Here is a 19,474-nt window from a genome sequence, read left to right as displayed (position 1 = left end):
TGACGGTCGGCACCGAACCACGGCAAAGCACGGTCTCCCTCACTTTCCGCGGTCGCCCAAGTTTCTTCGGCCTACAACGCCATACTCGGACGACCCGGATTGAATGCCTCAAGGCGATCGTCTCGACGTACCATCTTCTTGTTCGATTCCCGACCAAGAACGGAGTCGGGGAGATGCGCGGAGATCAACAGCTCGCTCGTCGATGCTTCCAAATCTTCGCTAAAGCGACGGGACGAAGGATCTCTGAAATCGACAAACTGGACCAAAGGGAGGAGGAAGAACGGGGTTCGCCGTCGAACGGCTCGAGGCAATCCCGATTGGAGAAAATCCCGACAGAAAAGTTTGGATCGGGTCTCAATTGCCCGACAACCGAACGTCATCGACTGGCGGAGCTGCTGACGGCCAATGCCGACATATTCGCTTGATCGACAGCAGATATGTCGGGCATCCCTCCAGAACAATTACTCACCGACTCAACATCGACCCGACGATGAGCCGGTGAGGCAGAAGAAAAGGTCTTCGCCCCAGAAAGGCAGAAGGCCATTGACGAAGAAGTGGACAAGCTACTCGAGCGGGCTTCATTCGAGAATCTACGTATCCCGACTGGCTCGCCAATGTCGTAATGGTCAAGAAAGCCAACGGGAAGTGGAGGATCTGCATCGACTATACCGACCTCAACCGAGCCTGCCCGAAGGATAGCTTCCCACTTCCGAAGATCGACCAGCTGGTGGATGCGACGTCCGGATTTTTGACTGCTCAGCTTCATGGATGCCTTCGCTGGGTACAACCAGATCCGGATGGCGCTGAAGACGAGGAGCACACCGCGTTCGTCACTCCCAAGGGCCTCTACTGTTATCGGGTGATGCCCTTTGGATTGAAGAATGCCGGCGCCACTACCAGCGACTCGTCAATAAGGTCTTTAAGGACCAGATCGGGCCGTAACATGGAAGTGTACGTGGACGACATGCTGGTAAAGAGCACGCAGATCCCGGACCATGTTCAGGATCTCGAAGAGACCTTCTGCACCTTCGACGACACCGAATGAAGCTCAACCCGACAAATGCGCTTTCGGGGTGACCTCAGGGAAGTTCCTCGGATTCCTCGTTTCTCAGAGAGGGATCGAAGCCAACCCTGAGAAGATAAAGGCAATCCTCGACATGCGTCATCCGAACACCAAGAAGGAGGTCAACAGTGAACGGAAGAATCGTCGCTCTTAGCCGATTCATTTCCCGTCAGCTGAAAGGTGCCTCCCGTTCTTCAAGACTCTGCGTCAGGCGAACGGCTTCTCTTGGTCGGATGAGTGCGAACAGGCCTTCGAAGACCTGAAAAGGTACTTGGCTTCCCCGCCACTGCTCGTAAAGCCGCAAGTCGGGGAAACCTTGTATCTCTACTTGGCCACATCTTCCGAGGCGATCAGTTTGGTGCTTGTTCGGAAAAACGAGTGCCGGACTCATCAGCCCGTCTACTACACCAGCAAAGTGCTCCACGGTGCCGAAGCCAGATACTCGGAGACTGAAAAGATGATTTTCGCCCTGACCGTCTCGCGCAACGGTTTCGACCATACTTCCAGGCCCACGCATCGTGGTACTCACGACCGGCCTGAGGGCATACTGCGCCGACCCGACACATCCGGATGACTCGCTAAGTGGGCGATGAAGCTTAGCGAGTTCGACATTCAGTACCGGCCAGGCCTGCCTTGAAGGCCCACGTCTGGCCGACTTCATCGCCGGAATGCCCGACGACCGACCTAGGGTCGGGAGCTGAAGGCCCGGGACGAGATTCGGTCTCTGAGCCAGACCCGATCTCCACTGGGTACTCCACATCGACGGAGCCTCCAACGCTCAGGGAAGCGGGGCCGGGCTCCTGCTCACGAATTCGGATGGGGTAGTCGCCGAATACGCCCTCCGGTTCGACTTCAAGGCCTCCAACAATCAAGCCGAATACGAGGCACTCCTCGCGGGCTTGAGGATGGCGAAGGAGCTGGGCATCGACAGCCTCCGGACATTCTCCGACTCTCAGCTGATCGTGGGGCAGGTCAAGGGCGACTTCGAGGTGCGAGATCCGACCATGGTCAAGTATCTTCAGAAGGTGAAGGACCTCGTGGCACGCCTCGGGTATTTCAAGATCTCCACATCCCAGGACGGAGAATGCCCGCGCCGATGCTCTCTCCAGATTGGCAACGTCGGCCTATGACTCTTTGGGCGGACGTTCGTCGAAAATCTCCAGCAGCCGAGCATCGATCGGGTCGAAGAGGTGCAGCAGCTAACGTCCGAACCAAGTTGGATGGACCCGATCGTCCAGTACTGACCGACGGGACCAGTCCCGAAGATCCCGCGGAGGCCAAGCGACTCCGGTGGTCGGCGTCGCAATATGTGATCATGGACGGCCGACTCTACAAAAGGTCGTTCTCCCTCCCTCTGCTCAGGTGCTTGGGGCCAACCGACGCCGACTACGCTCTCCGAGAGGTTCACGAAGGAATTTGTGGGAATCACTTGGGGGGTAAGTCCTTAGCCTTCAAGGTCTTGCGACAAGGCTACTACTGCCCGACCATGAAGAAGGATGCGGCAGAGTTGGTCCGAAGGTGCGAGCCATGCCAAAAGTATGCCAATATTCAGCACCAACCGGCCAGCAAATGCTCCCATTGTCGCTCCGTGGCCCTTCGCTCAGTGGGGAGTCGATATTCTCGGCCCATTCCACCAGCGTCGGGCCAGAGGAAGTTCATCGTTGTCGCCATCGACTACTTCACGAAGTGGGTCGAAGCCGAACCTTTGGCGCAGATCACCGAGCGGAAGATGGAGGACTTCATCCAAAGTCCGTCATCTTCAGGTTCGGATTGCCACACACCATCATCACTGATAACGGACGGCAATTCGATAATCAAGACTTCAGAGACTTCTGCGCCAGGTTCCACATCCGCCACTGACTAACTTAGTCGAGCACCCACAGTCCAACGGTGAGGTTGAGGTGACCAACCGAACCTTGCTCCACGGACTCAAGATCCGACTGAACGAAGCCAAAGGTCTCTGGGTCGACGAGCTGGGCTCCGTTCTGTGGGCTTACCGAACGACCCCCGCGTCCCGACCAGGGAGTCGCCGTTCAGCTTGGCCTACGGGACAGAGGCGATGATCCCGCTCGAGATCGGCCTACCCTCTTCAAGGGTCGAGCAGTACCAAGAGCCAGACAACTCCGAGAGTCGGAGGGCCGACCTAGACCTCCTCCCCGAGCTGCGAGACGAGGCTCAAATTCGAATGGCCTCGTACGACGGAGGGTCGCCCGGTACTACAACGCCAAGGTCAGACCAAAGCTTTTCAGGCCTGGCGACCTAGTCTTGAGGAAGGCAGAAGTGTCGAAGCCCTTGGACCAAGGGAAGCTGGCTCCCAACTGGGAAGGACCCTACAAGGTTGCGGACACCTTCGGGCCGAGAGCTTATCGGCTGGAGACCCTTGAGGGGAAACCCATTCCCCGAACTTGGAACGCCGACAATTTGAAGCTGTATTATCAGTGAATTTTATAACTCCATTGTCGGAATACAAGTTCAGTTTGAAAAATCGGAGTTCTAACTCTTCGACTAGCAATCGGCGCTCGGCCCCGACGTGTCGACGTGGACCTGGCACCGACGATACACCGGGCCCTTACACGGACCGATGCATCTACAAATGACAGGAGTCGACACTCCTTCGACGACTCGTCGGACCTTCACAAGGGCCGACGGACTTTTATTAACAGGAGTTACGCTCCTTCGACTTTCGGCAACACATCCGCCCAAAGGCCGATGCAGCTGTTGCGACGGAAGTTCATACTCCTTCTACGGTCGAATTTTCGGGCAGAATCCATCGGCCGACAGGCCGATCGGGCCCCGACCGAAGAAAGGCTAAAAGCCCACGCGACTATTGTCGCGACTTCCGACCAGGCTACGTCCGGTCGAGGGATATTCGGCTTACCACCGTCTATCACACGACGTGACCTTAGTCGCATCCACTACTTGCAGACCGACTTTCGGCCGGCTGAACGACATTCGGCTTGCTACCGTCTGCCGGAGGATACAGGACCCGACGCAGGAGAGTGGGGACCCGACTTACTATCGTTCCCCGACATTGCGACGCAAATGACCGACTAAACGCATCTACGGAAGTCCGACTCCCTAACCTTTACCAGGTTCGGTCGGCTCCCGACTCAACAGATGGACCCGACTGACACTTCGACTACCCGAAGCCGACCTAAAGTCGGGACGCATTCTACCTTCGGGGCTGCACAAATTGTCGAAGTCCTATCGACTTACGTAAGTTGGCGACTTGCTTAAGTTAGTGACTAAGGTTCCACATCGCAGCAATGGTCGGCATTACAAACAAGAAAGAAAAGAAGAAAATTTCATTCATTGATGAAAGAAAATTACAAAGTCAGGGTCGAAGCCCGATTACATGTATTTTCAAAAAGAAACAAAAAGGGAAGACGGTCGGCTGGGCCGATCATTCGTCCTAGTCGATCTCTTCAACCGACGGAGGATCGGGAATGATCGGCGTCTCGATCGTGAGCAGCGCTGGGTCAACGGCAGAAGGATGTCCTTCAGTCGGCAAAGAGTGGGCTTCAGTCGGCGGAGGGGCTTCGGTCGGCACCTGCTCCGGGACAGCTTCCTCCGCTAGGATGACGCCTCCCGACGGCTGGTCGGCCTCTTCTTCGGCTCCTTCCTCTTCGGCTCCTTCCTCGACGAACGGCGGGACGACGCGGCTGACGTCCACCTCCGGGTACAAGGCATGGACGGCATCCCGACCATCCTCGAACCCGACCCGGTACGAGGCGAAGCCCGACTCGAGCATCTCCTCCCGGTATCGGTCGGAGGCCCGAAAGTCCTCCACCGCCCGATCGGCCGACTCCCTCGCCGACCTTGCCTCCTCCTCAGCACGGACAAGCTCCTGCCTCACCGACTCCGCCTCGGCCTTAGCCATTTCGGCGTCGACCTGGGCGATGGACAACTCCTCTTCGGCTTCCGCAAGTTTCTCCAGGCCAGCCCGAAGTTGCTCGCGTTCACCTTGGAGTTCGGCGGTGGCACCATCCCGTTCACGACGAAGGCGACGTACGGCCCGACCTTTGTGCTTGGCCTCCTTTTTGGCCGACCGGAGTTCGGACCCAAGCCGGGAGACCTCGTCGACCAACTTGGCCTCCCGGTCGGCCGATTGCTGAAGTTGGTCGGCCAGCATTGCCCTCTCAGCCTCGGCCATCGCCGACTTTTCCTTGAAGGCTGCCCGAGCATTGCCGAACCTTCGGTATCCGGCCTCCAGTTCGGACATTGTGAAGATCAGCTGCCGGCGGAAGAAAGCTTCGTCAGAATCGCATGATAAACAAAAATTCCTAAGGAAAATTTCTGAGGAAGAGAGGACCCGAAGCTTACCTCGACCATCGCCGGGTAGAACCGAGACAATATCTCGGTCACCTGCCGAGTTCGCAGCAACCCCACGTCGGTTGGGAGGAGGATTCCTTGGCACAACCTCCTCGCAAGATCGTGGTCGGCCAACGCCGACGCACCCTCGGGGTAGTAGGCGCTTGGAGGCATCGACCGGCCCCCGACCTATCCTCTTCCGTGGGCTCCATCGGGGACTTCCCCCGATCAGCTGCCCCGACCGACGGGACTGGCAGCGACGGGACGCTGGAGTTTGACCCGGCGCCTCCCGTTGCGCCAACGGACGCCGCCGGACGATGTTCGATTTCCCGAACGTCATCCGGCTCCACCCGCATAGGCGAAGACACCGATACTCCTTCGGCCGCCTCCTCAGTCGGCCTCTCCTCGACTTGGACCGTCGGAGCCGCAAGAGCTATGACCGGCTCCGACTGGTCGGTTGCCGACGACTCGACGATCGGCGGGACTGGGGTTGGCTTCTTTGCAGGACGCGAAGGGCCGGCCCCCGATGCTGGCCTCTTCCTCTTGGCGAACTGTCGAATCTCGGCATCCGTCGGCCTCATCCTCGGTGGTGTCCCTGCAATACCGACTAGAGAGTTAAAGGCTGGACCAAAAGCCGACCAAAAGATGAACAAAAAGAAAAGCCGGAGGATCGGGCGATACCTATTCGGGGGACCAGACTTAAGCCGGCGTCATAGAGAGCTTGTTCGGTAACAAGCTCCCTCTGCTTCGGTACCGACATGTCCTTCAGTCGGTGGAAGTCCTCCCGGTCGTCCGCGTCCACCCGACTGTTGTCGTTGGCCTCTGTTCGGGGTATACCCCAACGAGAAGGAAAGCCCCAGGAAGAAGAGGAGGAAACAAAGAAAAACTGGTTCTTCCATCCGTGAATGGACGATGGAAGACCAGTTATGAAAGCAAGACCCTTCCGGGGGTTGAAGAGCCACCACCCTCGGGCTTTAGGGTGGGGTCGGAGCACAAAAAAGGCCCGGAAGAGTGAAACACGGGAGTTGGTCGGCAAGAGCTGACACAACAGCGCGAAAGAAATGATTAACCGAACAGAGTTCGGCGCCAGTTGCGCCGGACAGAGTCCGTAATAATCAAGTAGATTCCGGACGAACTCCGAAATCGGAAGTCGAAGACCCACGCGAAGGTCTTCAACGTACAGCGCCAGATCGCCAGGCGGAGGGTTGTTGACCCGACCGCCGGCCCCTGGAGCGGAGAGCCGAAACTGCTCCGGGATGCGATAGTGCTCCCGAAGCTGATCGACATTCGGCCCGAAAGCGAGGAGGCCTCATCTTCCGGAGCCGATCGGGAGTCGTCGGTCGGGTTCCCCGACCGAGCTCCCTGAGTCGGTTTCCTGGTCATTATGCAGGGACCGAAAGAGAAGAAAGGAAGGAAGAAGGAGAAGGAGGGACCACGAACCGGATGGACCCTCCGCAAGCGAAGAAGAGCTCTGCCCGTGACGACTGAAAAATCGCCCGGACAGAGTTTCCCCAGCGAAATGTTGCAAATGTGGGTCAGGGTCCGGGAGGTCATATATATATAGGGCCAACCGACGGCCGAGATCCTTCCGCGCCGACCGAAGACCTGCAGATGCGCGACGCGTGGCGCCCACCGATTGGCGGAGGATTCGGCGCGCCCCGCCCGGGACGACCGCACCGCCCGCATTAAATGCCGGAGGAGGCGCCGGCCAACCACCTTGACACGCGGCATGCGGGGCGTAGTCCTGCATTCACGCGCCCGCACCGGTTCGCGTTCCCGATGGGACGCCTGACAGCGGCCCTCTCTCCCGCGATCGGCGCCGAATATCCGGTCGACTGACGCCGTATCATCCGGTGCCCGATCTTCTGACACCGACGTAACGACTGACGACGACAAGACGTGGCGTCTGACACCTGACGCCGACGTGACTTCTGAAATCGACTGGACGTCCGGATCGCTAGGCATTCATGAGACGTCTGACATCGGATCATCCGGCAGTACGGTCGGATCTACACAGGCGACAAATTCACTCCCAGTCGTCCGGGATTGCTGCCCGAATGGAAGCCTCGGCCAGCTCACCACCCGACTTAGGAGTGGAGGGGAGCAACTGTTAGGGATACCCGCCGACCGACTGCCGGAGGGCCCCGACCGGGGCCGACGACTGCCGGAGGGCCCGACCGAGACCGGAGGGCCCGACCGAGGCCCGACCGACCGGAGGGCCCGACCGACTGCCGGAGGGCCCGACCGCCCGACCGGCTGACGGCCTGACCGCCTCCGTTGGACGACTCCGACTGGCCGACAGACCGACCGATCGTCGGTCGGGGCGACCGACTGACGGATGCCATCAGCGGCTGACCATCGGCCATCCAACGGCCCATCGCCGACTGGGGGTATGTCGGGCGTATCCATCCCGACCGACTGAACCTCGAGGTTATATGGCCGACTTACATGAAGCTCGCCGACCGATGGAGGGGCCCGACACCACTCGGCTGGCTACCGACTTTAGGTCGGTCGGCTCCTCCAACCACCGTACAGCCGCCAGACGTCGTCAGCTCTGACACGGACATGCGGCACAGTTACCTAGGGGCATTGTCCCGTCGAGAGCCGGGTCAACCCTGGTGATTAGACGGCCACACGGCGACATGACGTTTTTCACGACGGCTCTGACAGCCTACAGTGAGTTGAGAGTTCCTCACTTGTCCGCGCCATTAATGACGGCGCCATACCTAGCTCCACTATATATACCGGGAAGGGCAACAGTGCAAGGGATCGATCCGCTCCGTCTCTCCCAAAAACGCAGGCTCGCTCCTCCCTCTCTCTCTCTCTCTCTCTCGAGCTCTCCGTCTATATTTCACTGTTGCCCAGTCACCTCTCTGACTTGACCGTCAAAGGGTCCCCGTCGGAGCCGCCTCCGGTCAGTGCGGATTTTCTTTTACAAATGCACGCTTTCCGACGATCGGACGACGAGACGATTGACCGCAACAGATTTATAAATCACACATATATGTTCTACGAGCCTCTTTATAGACCAAACAAATCCTATATTTCGACAGCGAGAGAGAAACTTCTATACGAGCATCAGTTTTTTTTTTTTTTTTCCTTTTTCTTTATATGTATCTTTATCATCCCATGTCATCCCTTTCGCGGATGGCTCATGCCTGTCGTTTTGCAAGGGGAGAGTAAATATCGATAAGAGGAATAGGTGGGATCCATGACGATCTGACGCCTGGGTGGTGCGCTCGGTGGCGAATCGGGCCACCACGTCGAAGCTTTGTAGAGATCATGGATCGAATATTTTTATCGCTAAAGAACAGCTTTTCTTTTACCGCCTATTCTGCCGCCACCCCAACCTTTTTTTTCCCATTTTTTTTCTTCTAATAGAATTTTTTTATTTTTGTTTATATATTGTATTTAACGATGTAGGTGGCTTTAGGTCTCAGGTTGACAGCAGACAAAAGAAACAAAACTATTGCATGATAGCAATAGCATGGAATAGTTTCAATTAAAAAAAAAAAAAAAAAGGAAACAACCTGCTTCAGTGCTTCTCGAAGGGTGCTAACGCGAGAAGGGGACAACAACGTTCATGCACCAATAAAAAGAACAGAAACAAAAAAACAACAACGCTTTTGCCAACAGATTTGAAACACCAGGGAACAACATGGAACAACGTTTTGACCCATAGAAACCGACCACCAAATCTGAAGATAGAACACCAAAAGTAGTCCGACTTGAGGCGATGGGTGAACGGCCTCGTAGACTTGAGAGGATAGTTGCCCAGGTGCTATTCACGTGACCAAACGTTTGATGATTTGGTGATCCATGGCTTTGAGTCAAGGGGTGCAAATGGGTCGGGTCTACGATTTAGTTGGCCAAATTTAACATTTGGAATCATAGGTTCATAATGGTCCAAGTTCATATCTAAATTTGCTTGCACCGGAAGTATTGCAACATGATTTTACCAGATTGATCAGGGAATAATTTGTCATAATGATTCATGCAATGGATCAAATCTTCATTTGGTTGAATCATAAACACATAGCCTGATGCATGTAACTCCAAAATTTTAGTATTAACCCAAACTAATCTCCCTTAATTATAAATGACTTTACCATCCACATATTCATTTTATCACTGACCCACGCGGCCAACCAGCTCATGTTGGTCAGAATCCATAAGCCCTGTCATGCCATTAACTATGCTTACTGAGACTCTCGTATTGTGTGCCTTCATTGCACCTCAAATTTCCCATCGTTGCATAATCTTCAAAAAGAAGACATACCATCCTTACCAAAAAAAAAAAAAAAAGAAAAAAAAAAAGAAAAAACAAAGACGTACACCAAACAACCTCACAAGCGACCCCTGGCTTCATGACAGGTTGGTAGGCTCTTCACCATGACCAAGAGCTCCAAGATCCATTTATTCTGAAAGTTAAAAATTTGGTGTGACATCTAGGAGCTGCTCCATTTGTCGCTAGGAAGGTGCCCCACTTCATCCCAGCTCGAACCGGCGAGTGCTCGCAGTTGGGTCCCACGAGAGCTCCCGATCCAACCCGTCATGGTTCGTGCGAAACCGGTTCGAACGTATATCGGTCTAAATTTGGAAAGGGCCAACGAGTGACGCTCAACCAGTTTTATAATTCAACGTACGGTCCACGCTAACTGAGTCGGACACCCGTCGAAAGGGAGATCCGTTGGATCCGCCCATCCTTATCTCGAGATTAGTGGCATTTTCGTGAGAACAACAAGAGTACGGGGGCATTTGATAATCCTGAGGCGGAAACCGGTGGCGGGGCGGAAATTATCGCCCGTGGGTAGTGCTACGGGTTCTCCGATAAGTAAAGGCAAGGAAAGACGGTGATAGAAAGCGAAGAGAAGACCAGAGCAGAGAACGGAAGAGGAAAGATGAATTCGGATTTTGGCGTTCCCCGGGAGCTCTCTGAGCTCCAGCAGAAGAGAGCTGAGTACCATCCCGAGCTCCCTCCTTGCCTTCAGGTCTCTCCTCTTTTCCTTTTCCAACTGCCCTCCACCCCCCCCTCTCTACTTCTAGTCTTCTTGTTCTTCTCTCGACATTGCTTTTCTCTAATCTCAATCGAGGGATTCTCTTTTCCTTCTGGTCAGTCTCTTCTCATGGGTTGATTCGATGCTGGTGCTTTATTTTCTTGGTCTTTTTAGAGTTGTTTCATTTGTGTGATAGACTGTTTGGTGCTCTGTTCGGTTACCGGCTCCATGGTCGTTTGGATTTGATGCTTGTTGCGAGGAGATCGGTCCTGGTCTCTTTTGAGCGATCGGGGTCTCTTAATTTTTTTAAATATTTCGTTGATTTGATTTTAGTGTAAAGGAGCAAACTTGGAATTGTTGCGCAGCTGTTTCTTTCTGGTCTTGAATCTTGATGGTTTAGATTAGTAGATTACATGGTTTAGGAAAAGTGAAACCAGTTCTTCTTCCTTTTTAGGGAAAAAAATGATGCCTTTAGGTATAATTATGGGTTTCCCGTAAAGCATCAAGTTTGGTGTTAGTTTCTTTGTGTTTAATGTTATACTGAGGACCTGGATGTAAATATTTCGACCAGTTAACATTAGCAGAAATTTAATTCATGCCATATATATTTATATATTGTCTTTTTTATTCCTTCCTGTTTTTTACCTTTGCTGTGATCAATATTTTTGTAACATTTTTTGCTTGCCAAGATCGTGCTATCGGGTTGTCAGCAAATTCCAAGTATCGACATCGAATGCCATATCTAATGAACTCGTGTCTGATTCTAGTAATTTTTGACTTGCTCATAATGTTGACTTGTATGACCGCCATGTGGCAATGATAAATTGCTGGAATTTATGCATGGTTATTAAGACTAAATTAAAAACATTTTTTCTGTATCAGAATATCAGCTGAACCCATGGTTTTTGAACTATCGGTCCGAATTAGTTTACATTGCTTTTTTTCGAAAGTCCGATAATTGTTATGCTGCCTCTATGGAAGCGGAGTGATGTCTTATTGGATTTATTTTTTTTTCTAAATTGTGTTTATTTTCATTAAAATAAACAGGGGACAACGGTAAGGGTGGAGTTTGGCGATTCAACTACCACTGCGGATCCATCTAGTGCGCATGTCATCAGTCGGGCCTTTCCACACACATTTGAGCAGCCGTTGGCTCATTTCTTGAGGGCAACAGCAAAGGTCCCTGATGCTCAGATAATAACAGAGCATCCACCTATGAGGTATGTATTCATCTGTCACTTGTCTTTTTAGCAAATCTTTAGCTTGGGACACATCAACTTGGTTGCTATTACGAATAACATACTGTTGTTATAACATTTTGATTTATATGTAGTGGTGAATTTATAGGTCTGAATGGCTTATTGCAGGGTTGGCGTGGTTTTTTGTGGGAGACAATCACCAGGGGGACATAATGTTGTCTGGGGCCTTTACAATGCTATCAAAATTCACAACCCTGACAGTGTTTTGCTTGGGTTTGTTGGTAAGCATGTTTTGCTGCATTCTGTTTAGTCATATCTTCTCTTTAAATTTCACTTAATCCTAGTTAGATGAGCTATCATGGTGACATTTCTCTCTGTGTATATTCCATTCAGTTGCCACTTACAAGAATACAACAATGATAGAAGCCGAGTATCTTGTTTTTATTTTTTATTTTTTATTCTTTATTTTATGGATAGAAGTGCCCGTAGGCAATCAGCTATACAACAATGGGTAGCCCTCCCCTGAGTAGCTAAACAGCTGTGGATTGCTTAGTTTTCAAGGAACTCTGCAGGTCTATCAATGACATTGTTTAGGATGTGCAACAGCTTGTTTTGCTAGTGTGATGGAAGTGTTTGGGGCTGGATTGCTACCTGTTTGTCATTCCTGATAATAGTTATGTTGTAGGCTGTCTAATGTCGATGATTCTTCACTGCCAAGCTCTGAGCATCTTTATGCACTTACCTATGAGGTATTGGTGAAATCACAGAAACGAAGTTACAGGATGATACAATATTTAAAGGATCAGTAATGTGAAATAAGACTAATGAAAGAGCTTCCAATGCAGGGAATAGGGATTTGATCTTCTGATCTATTACTAGTTTGCCAGCTCATATTCAGACCTGTGGATGTGTGTAAAATTAAAGACCAACAAAGGAGCAACCAATCAAAGATTTCGTTCTATGATGATCTCACGTTCCCACTTTCATGTCAATTAGTCCATCTGACCAGTTGTCTTGATGAGTGTAGGATAAACATAAGAGGCCTAAATTGCTGCAAGAGATATGACCTGATTGATCTTTTTTTGTGAAAAAATTCTGTCAGTATTTCTTCTGCTGATTTCTCGTCTGTGGGTACAGGTGGCACTGAAGGTTTTTTTGCCCAGAAAACTCTAGAAATCACTGATGATGTTCTTTCTACATATAAAAACCAAGGTTTACAAAACTTGGCCCCTCTCTTTTGTCTTCGTAATGTTGGTAATTCTTCTAATTTATGTAAATTTTCATGCTCTGAAGGTGGTTATGATCTGCTCGGACGAACCAAAGATCAAATAAGAACAACTGAGCAAGTTAATGCTGCAATGACTACATGCCATGCTTTGAAGTTGGATGGTCTTGTCATTATTGGAGGTATCCCAATAATTCACTTAGGTAGTCCAAAATTTGCCACCAGATTAGTCATTTTAGTTTCTTACTTGTTTCCTTAATATCCTTTTTCTAAAGGAGTCACATCCAACTCTGATGCTGCTCAGCTTGCAGAGACCTTTGCTGAGTCAAAATGTCCAACCAAGGTATACATTCACAGATATATGCATTACCTAATGAGTGATTTTTTTTTTTTTTTTGTATGTTTAGTCTATCTGCTGGATATCTAATATTTATAAAACTCTATGTGATTGCCTTCTTACCTTTTGTGATAAAGTTGCTATGTAACCTGTAGCTGAATAGTGCAGATGTTTTGAGACAATAGTAGTTTGTGATTGCTTTCATCTTGATCTATGTAAACTAGTATTTTTCCTATGACTAAGAGAGAATTTTCTGGACAGGTGGTTGGTGTTCCTGTTACATTAAATGGGGATCTGAAGAATCAGTTTGTTGAAACAAATGTTGGATTTGATACAGTATGCAGGGTACGGCTCCAGTGATACCATTGCATATAAACATCAAGTTGACATGATCTAGCATGGTTCTCCCTTTTCTTTATTTTGGGGTTCTAATTATTCCACTTTATATGCTTATGCACTGTTGCTTTTGGACATAATACTCTGTTGAGTACAGCAATTTATCACTTATGGTGGATGCAACTCCAATAGGACTTGAAATCGTGATTCAATCAGCAGTTCATTTAAAACTGGAAAAAATAGATACTTCATAAAACTGGGAAAATGGAGTCTTTGTTACAATATCTATCCAATTGCCATTCTTTTTCCTCATAATCTTTGACAAATTTGAAAAAAAATGGATCGACTTTTCTTTACAATTTTTTTTCTCTGAAGCTTATATTTTCCTTTCTGATTTCAGGTTAATTCACAACTCATAAGCAATGTTTGCACAGATGCTCTCTCTGCAGAGAAGGTATATATCATGATATCCTGAAGAAGTCAACTGTATTTATTTTAAATATCAAACTAGCTGCTATGGCTTAGTTATGGCATTGATGTTGTGGGTGCAAATGACCTTTTTGAGTTTGACCGGTAATCGAAGAAGTTGGGGATGTTTATCTGCAGTGCTTATGTAATTAAACATTTCTGAATGGTCAAAGTTTTTCTTTTTGCTTGTAAAACTTTTGTTACTCAGAAGATCATTCTTGTGGCATGAACTTTATATGATTTTTGTGATATCACAATTTTGCATGGAACATCTTTTAAGCAATCAATGATTTCCATTCACCTTTTGCAGTATTATTATTTCATTCGCTTGATGGGTCGTAAGGCATCTCATGTGGCTTTGGAATGTGCTCTCCAGTCACATCCAAATATGGTTTGGCTTCTTATCAGAAAAAACTGACATACAGAATTTCATTTATGATAAGATATAATAAATATTTTTTGATGAAAAAAATAGTGTACTATGTATTTTTGGTAAAAGTTTCTTATGGAAAAATAATTCACATATTAGCTTTTCTATTAATGCTGTGTATACATGCCTTGCTTTGCTTTGATATCCTCTCAGGTCATCTTAGGTGAGGAGGTGGCTCTGTCAAAACTTACTATATTTGACATAACAAAGCAGATTTGTGATGCAGTCCAAGCCAGAGCAGAAAAAGGTTGGATGCAACTGGTTGTACTTGTTTAATAACTAATTTGTTCTTTCTGATGCATTATATGATTTTGGTGCAGCAAAATATCATGGTGTTATTCTTATTCCTGAGGGTCTTGTAGAAAGTATTCCGGAATTGTATGCACTCCTCCAGGTAGTTCCCCTTGTTACAAAGGAACTGCAGCTTTAGGGCTTGCACCATAAGTTTTGACATCATTGAAAGCAGATATTTAAATGAACCTGTTGCACTTTTTGAACCTTTGATCCTGTCATTGTAACTCTTTTAGGAAATTCATAGTCTCCACAACCAAGGTGTTTCTACAGAGAATATTTCCTCACATCTTTCACCTTGGGCATCTGCCTTGTTCGAATTTTTGCCTCCTTTCATCAGGAAACAGGTCATTTCGTCATTCCTTTTCTATGAATTAAAGAATATTGGATAAAGTCATTTCTATAACATGTCTGAATGTCAGCATTGCTTATAAGCTGTTCTATGATGCAGCTGCTGCTTCTTCCAGAATCTGATGATTCTGCACAGCTGTCCCAGGTAGATGTGCTTCAAGGGTAGTATTTTTTTGAATGAAGGCCTACAACATTCTGTAATTTTATGTTTTGGTTTGGTATCTTCCTGATCAGATTGAAACAGAGAAACTTCTTGCCCAGTTGGTAGAAACAGAAATGAACAAGCGTACGGTAAGTTCCATTTCTCCCCTATTTAGTGATTATACAACATGGAGGGTATTTCACCCTAATATATTGTGCTTAAGCTGACATAATTTGCTAAGAAAACTCTTCTTTCGTGCTCCATATTGCACATTACTTGCACTTTAAAAGAGTGCGCAGTTGCATTTCTTTAACTTCTTGTGTTGATTCATTCATCATTTTGTATAAAGGCTGAAATTTGCTGTGCTCTATGTCTATGTTGCACTTGCATCTTTCTTTGCTACTCCTTCCTGAGTTAATCTTTAAGTGCATTAAATAGTCTACTGTCTTTCCAGAAAGAAGGCACATATAAAGGAAAGAAATTCAATGCTGTCTGTCACTTCTTTGGTTATCAAGCTCGGGGATCTTTACCATCCAAATTTGATTGTGACTATTCATATGTAAGTTCTGGCATGCAATGGTACTTTCTATGTGTTGTTTTTATAGTTATTCTACAATCATTATGTTATCCTTATATGTGCAGGTTCTTGGACACATCTGCTATCATATTCTAGCAGCTGATTTGAATGGATATATGGCTACTGTAACAAACTTGAAACATCCTGTGAACAAGTGGCGATGTGGTGCTGCTCCACTGACGGTGGGATCTTTGTGCTCTTTTTTTTTTAAAAAAAAAGTTAAACTAAAACGATATATTTTAGAAATTATGATACATCTGCAAGTGCAAAGTGGGAAAGGACTGCATAATAATAAACTATTCAAGTATATCACATCTGACAGTACATATTGTTTCTTGCAGGCGATGATGACTGTGAAGCGGTACTCACGTGGTCCTGGATCTATACCTATTGGAAAACCTGCCATCCATCCTGCTTCAGTTGACTTGAAAGGAAAAGTATATGAGTATGTTTCCTTTACAACTTCTGACTGATTTTCTGGTTGCTTTCTTTTCTGCAATTTGACCAAAATCAGGTTATGTTATTTATTAATTTATAGCAACCATAGTTGCGGATAAAAACATAGTTCCTTGCCATCCTTTATTTTCTTTTTCTGTGTGGTTAATTTTGTTTAGCTGCACGTTTAGAGGATGGCAATTGGTTGGATCTTGCACGGATCCGGATTTATATCTGCAAGGACAAATCTGAATCCTGATCTGCACCTACCAATTTTCAGACCTGAGTTCTTAATGAGGTCTACTTTGTCATCAGTGAGTTGTTTTGTTGGGTTTAATTTTACATGTGAAAACAAATAATGATTAGAATTACATCTTGAAGCACAGAAATTCCTTTATTTTGATCGAAAGATTAAATTACAAACTCTTGTTGTCTGTGGCCAGGAGTGTGATCATCTTGATGGGAAAACACTCTCTAGATCACAGTCTAAATACCTATTCCACCATCTAAACTCTTTTGATGCCAGAATTTTTTGAAAGGAACGTAAGTTTTTTCCTAAAGGGAGTTTGAAGTTATATGGGAGTTTTCTAGTAGTTATCAAAACAAAAACTGCTCTCCCATTTGGAATTGGTAGTTATCAATAAAACTACCCACATCATGGTTGCCACATGGCAGCCTATCATTGGCGCCATGATTTAATAATATGGGTCGAGGGAAAGCGATCTAAATTTACTTTCTTATCTAATTAGAGAGTAGGAAAGTGAGGGATGGCTATCGTTACTTTAGAAGAGTACGATACTGTGTTCCTTTTCCCTTGCAGCATCTGCTTAGTGAGCACGGACGGAAAACATATTTTATTCATTCATGCAAGATTGGGAAAGATCCTAGCATTATTTGCTTATGGGCGAAAAGACTACCTTTTTTGACTTGCCAATAGAATGGATTATCCAAGTCCAGATTTGGCTATACAGGATTAGGCTTGTTTCATCCACTTATGAATGCTGATAGATTTCAACTTCCTAATTATGGATTGGGATTATCCAAGTCAGTTGCTGCATTACACATAAAAGGAGAGCAGAAATTATTGGCCTTTCTTCCACAGCCCTCAGCCACTAGGATGGCAATGTGCAGCATAGAGTATATTTTGTAAATCTACCAAAAAACTAATCCAATGGCCCATTGCCACTTTGTGTGCGGTTATGATGGGTCGAGATTGGGTGGTTGGTGGGTGCTCATTGAGATGTGATCTAATAGATTCAAGGCTAAGCCTAAGATATTGGTTCATATTCGTAAAACTCTAAAAATAAATATTATGACTTTATGAGCATTTGGACCACATTGTGCATGCATCTGTTTCTGAGCTGGGCTGTCAGACCCTTGAAGATCTAATACAGATTCAGTAAGCTCTTGTATCCTTACAAGATCTCTGAGATTAACTCTGATATTAACTAAATAGTATGTCATGTAGATTGGATGTGTAACTCAGAGTTTGGATCATAGGTTGATTGTGTTGTTGGATTATTGGCTTCCATTGCTACACTGCATGTTGGTCTTGATTGGTGTATGATGCTGTTTATGGTCTTAAGATGCTGTTTATGGTCTTAAGAAAACTTCATGCTTTTCCCTATGGGTTTATTATAAGAGCCCAAATTTTTTAGTTGTTATTTTGCTAATGCTGACATGTTTGTTTCTGGCTTTGGATTTCAGGTTATTGAGACAAAAAGCACCAAGTTTTCTGATGGATGATTTGTATAGAAACCCAGGACCACTTCAATTTGATGGGTCAGGTGCTGATGCCAAGACTTACACATTATCTGTTGAAGATCAAGATTACATGGGCCGAATCAAAAAGCTCCAGGAATATCTTGATAAGGTACTCATATTGACTTCTATGAGCAATTAGTTTTGCTTTCCCTTTCCCTTAACTGCATCATAATCTTTAAGCTTGTTAACATTTAGTAAACTCTTCTCAAGTTGCAAATCAATATGCTGCTTAGGTCAAAAGGGGGTTAGACACAGGCTTGCAAAACTTTTTAGTTGCATATCATATCATCTATCCCTTATTCTTGACCTCACTTCCATGTCACTTAGTTCCATGCTCCAACTGTTTTTAAGTCCTATATTCCCACCTTCAAATGCTCCTCCTTACATCAGTTCTAATATATTAGTTTCCTACACCTTTAAATTTCAGTTCGCGACCATCCTCCATACTAGCCATATTTTTCAGCATGTATTTCTCTTTCTTATTTGCATGATTTCAGTTCCTATTTCACATAATTGCATGCGAGATTGAGGAAGTGGGTAATAAATTTGGGCGAAGGTCATTTGCCCAAAGGTCTCTTTGTTTATAAGATATACATCATTGATGCACCATTTTGGTTGATCAGTCTAACCTGGACCCTAAAGTAGTTGGCCGGGAACTCATACTGACTCTTGTCTAGGCAATGCTCAATGCAATTCCATTTCAATGATCTCCTTCAAATATTGCAATCTCTCCAACATATCTGTAGCTTTATAATACCTTATTCACAATATTCATGTGATCTAGCATTAGTTTACTTGTTGCTGCCTCGGCCACTTGCATGTCAATGTGTAGGCTTGGATACTCCAGTTATCGGGGGCATGACCTGCTGCTTAATGCTCCTAGTTAAATTTACAGCTCTCATACCACAGTATTTTTCGCTCAGATGCTTGTATTTCCTTTGTATATGCAGGTGAGAAGCATTGTGAAGCCTGGGTGTTCACAGGATGTGCTGAAAGCTGCTCTAAGTTCCATGGCCTCTGTGACAGATGTGCTATCGGTGATGACTACTCCATCATTCCATAGCCAGCCACCTCTTTGAGTTGCAGAAGCATCGTCAGTGGAGATCTACCGGTGACCTGTTTAGTTCATTTCCTTCTACATAATCTACATAATCTTCTTTTTTTCCATTAAGTCAGTAATGGTATGAAGTCGGGATTGCTGACATCTTCAACATTCAGCCTCTTTGTGTCTTTGTTACCGCGGGCCTCTTGGCATTTTTTCCGATGTTTTGTAGGTTCTTACCACGAGTTTGTTTTTGCAAAATAATGGCACAGGCAAACAGTGTCAAACAACCGTGATTTGAGCGTTTGCTTCAGTCGACGAAGTTCCATGTATTTAATTCCAGACAAAGCAGTGAAAGTAGATATTTGGTGACTTCTGAAATATTTGCGATGTTGAATGGTGATGCATCACATAACCTCGGTGCTGCACTGATGATAGCTGTTCTTATGATTAATCAGGGTGCATCGTTGTAATCCATATATTTATACATATACGTACATGTATAC

At 47.0% G+C, this 19,474-nt stretch overlaps 1 protein-coding gene across 2 annotated transcripts; it reads left to right on the top strand.

Moving 5' to 3' along the window:
* Window positions 1–10,184: 10,184 nt before the first annotated feature.
* LOC105039431 (pyrophosphate--fructose 6-phosphate 1-phosphotransferase subunit alpha) lies at window positions 10,185–19,340 on the top strand. Of its 2 annotated transcripts, XM_010915566.4 has the most exons (19): window positions 10,185–10,365; window positions 11,419–11,591; window positions 11,739–11,851; window positions 12,708–12,782; window positions 12,864–12,977; window positions 13,071–13,138; window positions 13,394–13,477; window positions 13,869–13,922; window positions 14,247–14,327; window positions 14,520–14,613; window positions 14,687–14,760; window positions 14,894–15,004; window positions 15,109–15,153; window positions 15,243–15,299; window positions 15,605–15,709; window positions 15,793–15,909; window positions 16,069–16,172; window positions 17,870–18,035; window positions 18,877–19,340. In XM_010915566.4, exons 1-19 carry the CDS (start codon window positions 10,276–10,278, stop codon window positions 19,003–19,005), a joined length of 1,854 nt encoding a protein of 617 aa, XP_010913868.1. In that variant the 5' UTR covers window positions 10,185–10,275; the 3' UTR covers window positions 19,006–19,340. The 2 variants fall into 2 exon arrangements, with proteins under 2 accessions (XP_010913868.1, XP_073102326.1); XM_073246225.1 differs by having other exon boundaries at window positions 12,708–12,977.
* The last annotated feature ends 134 nt before the right edge of the window (window positions 19,341–19,474 follow it).

This window comes from Elaeis guineensis, chromosome 1 (assembly GCF_000442705.2).
Source record: "Elaeis guineensis isolate ETL-2024a chromosome 1, EG11, whole genome shotgun sequence".
Classification (NCBI taxonomy): domain Eukaryota; kingdom Viridiplantae; phylum Streptophyta; class Magnoliopsida; order Arecales; family Arecaceae; genus Elaeis; species Elaeis guineensis.
The sequence above is the reverse complement of the archived record's forward strand: the minus strand, read 5'-3'. Positions and strand labels throughout refer to the sequence as shown.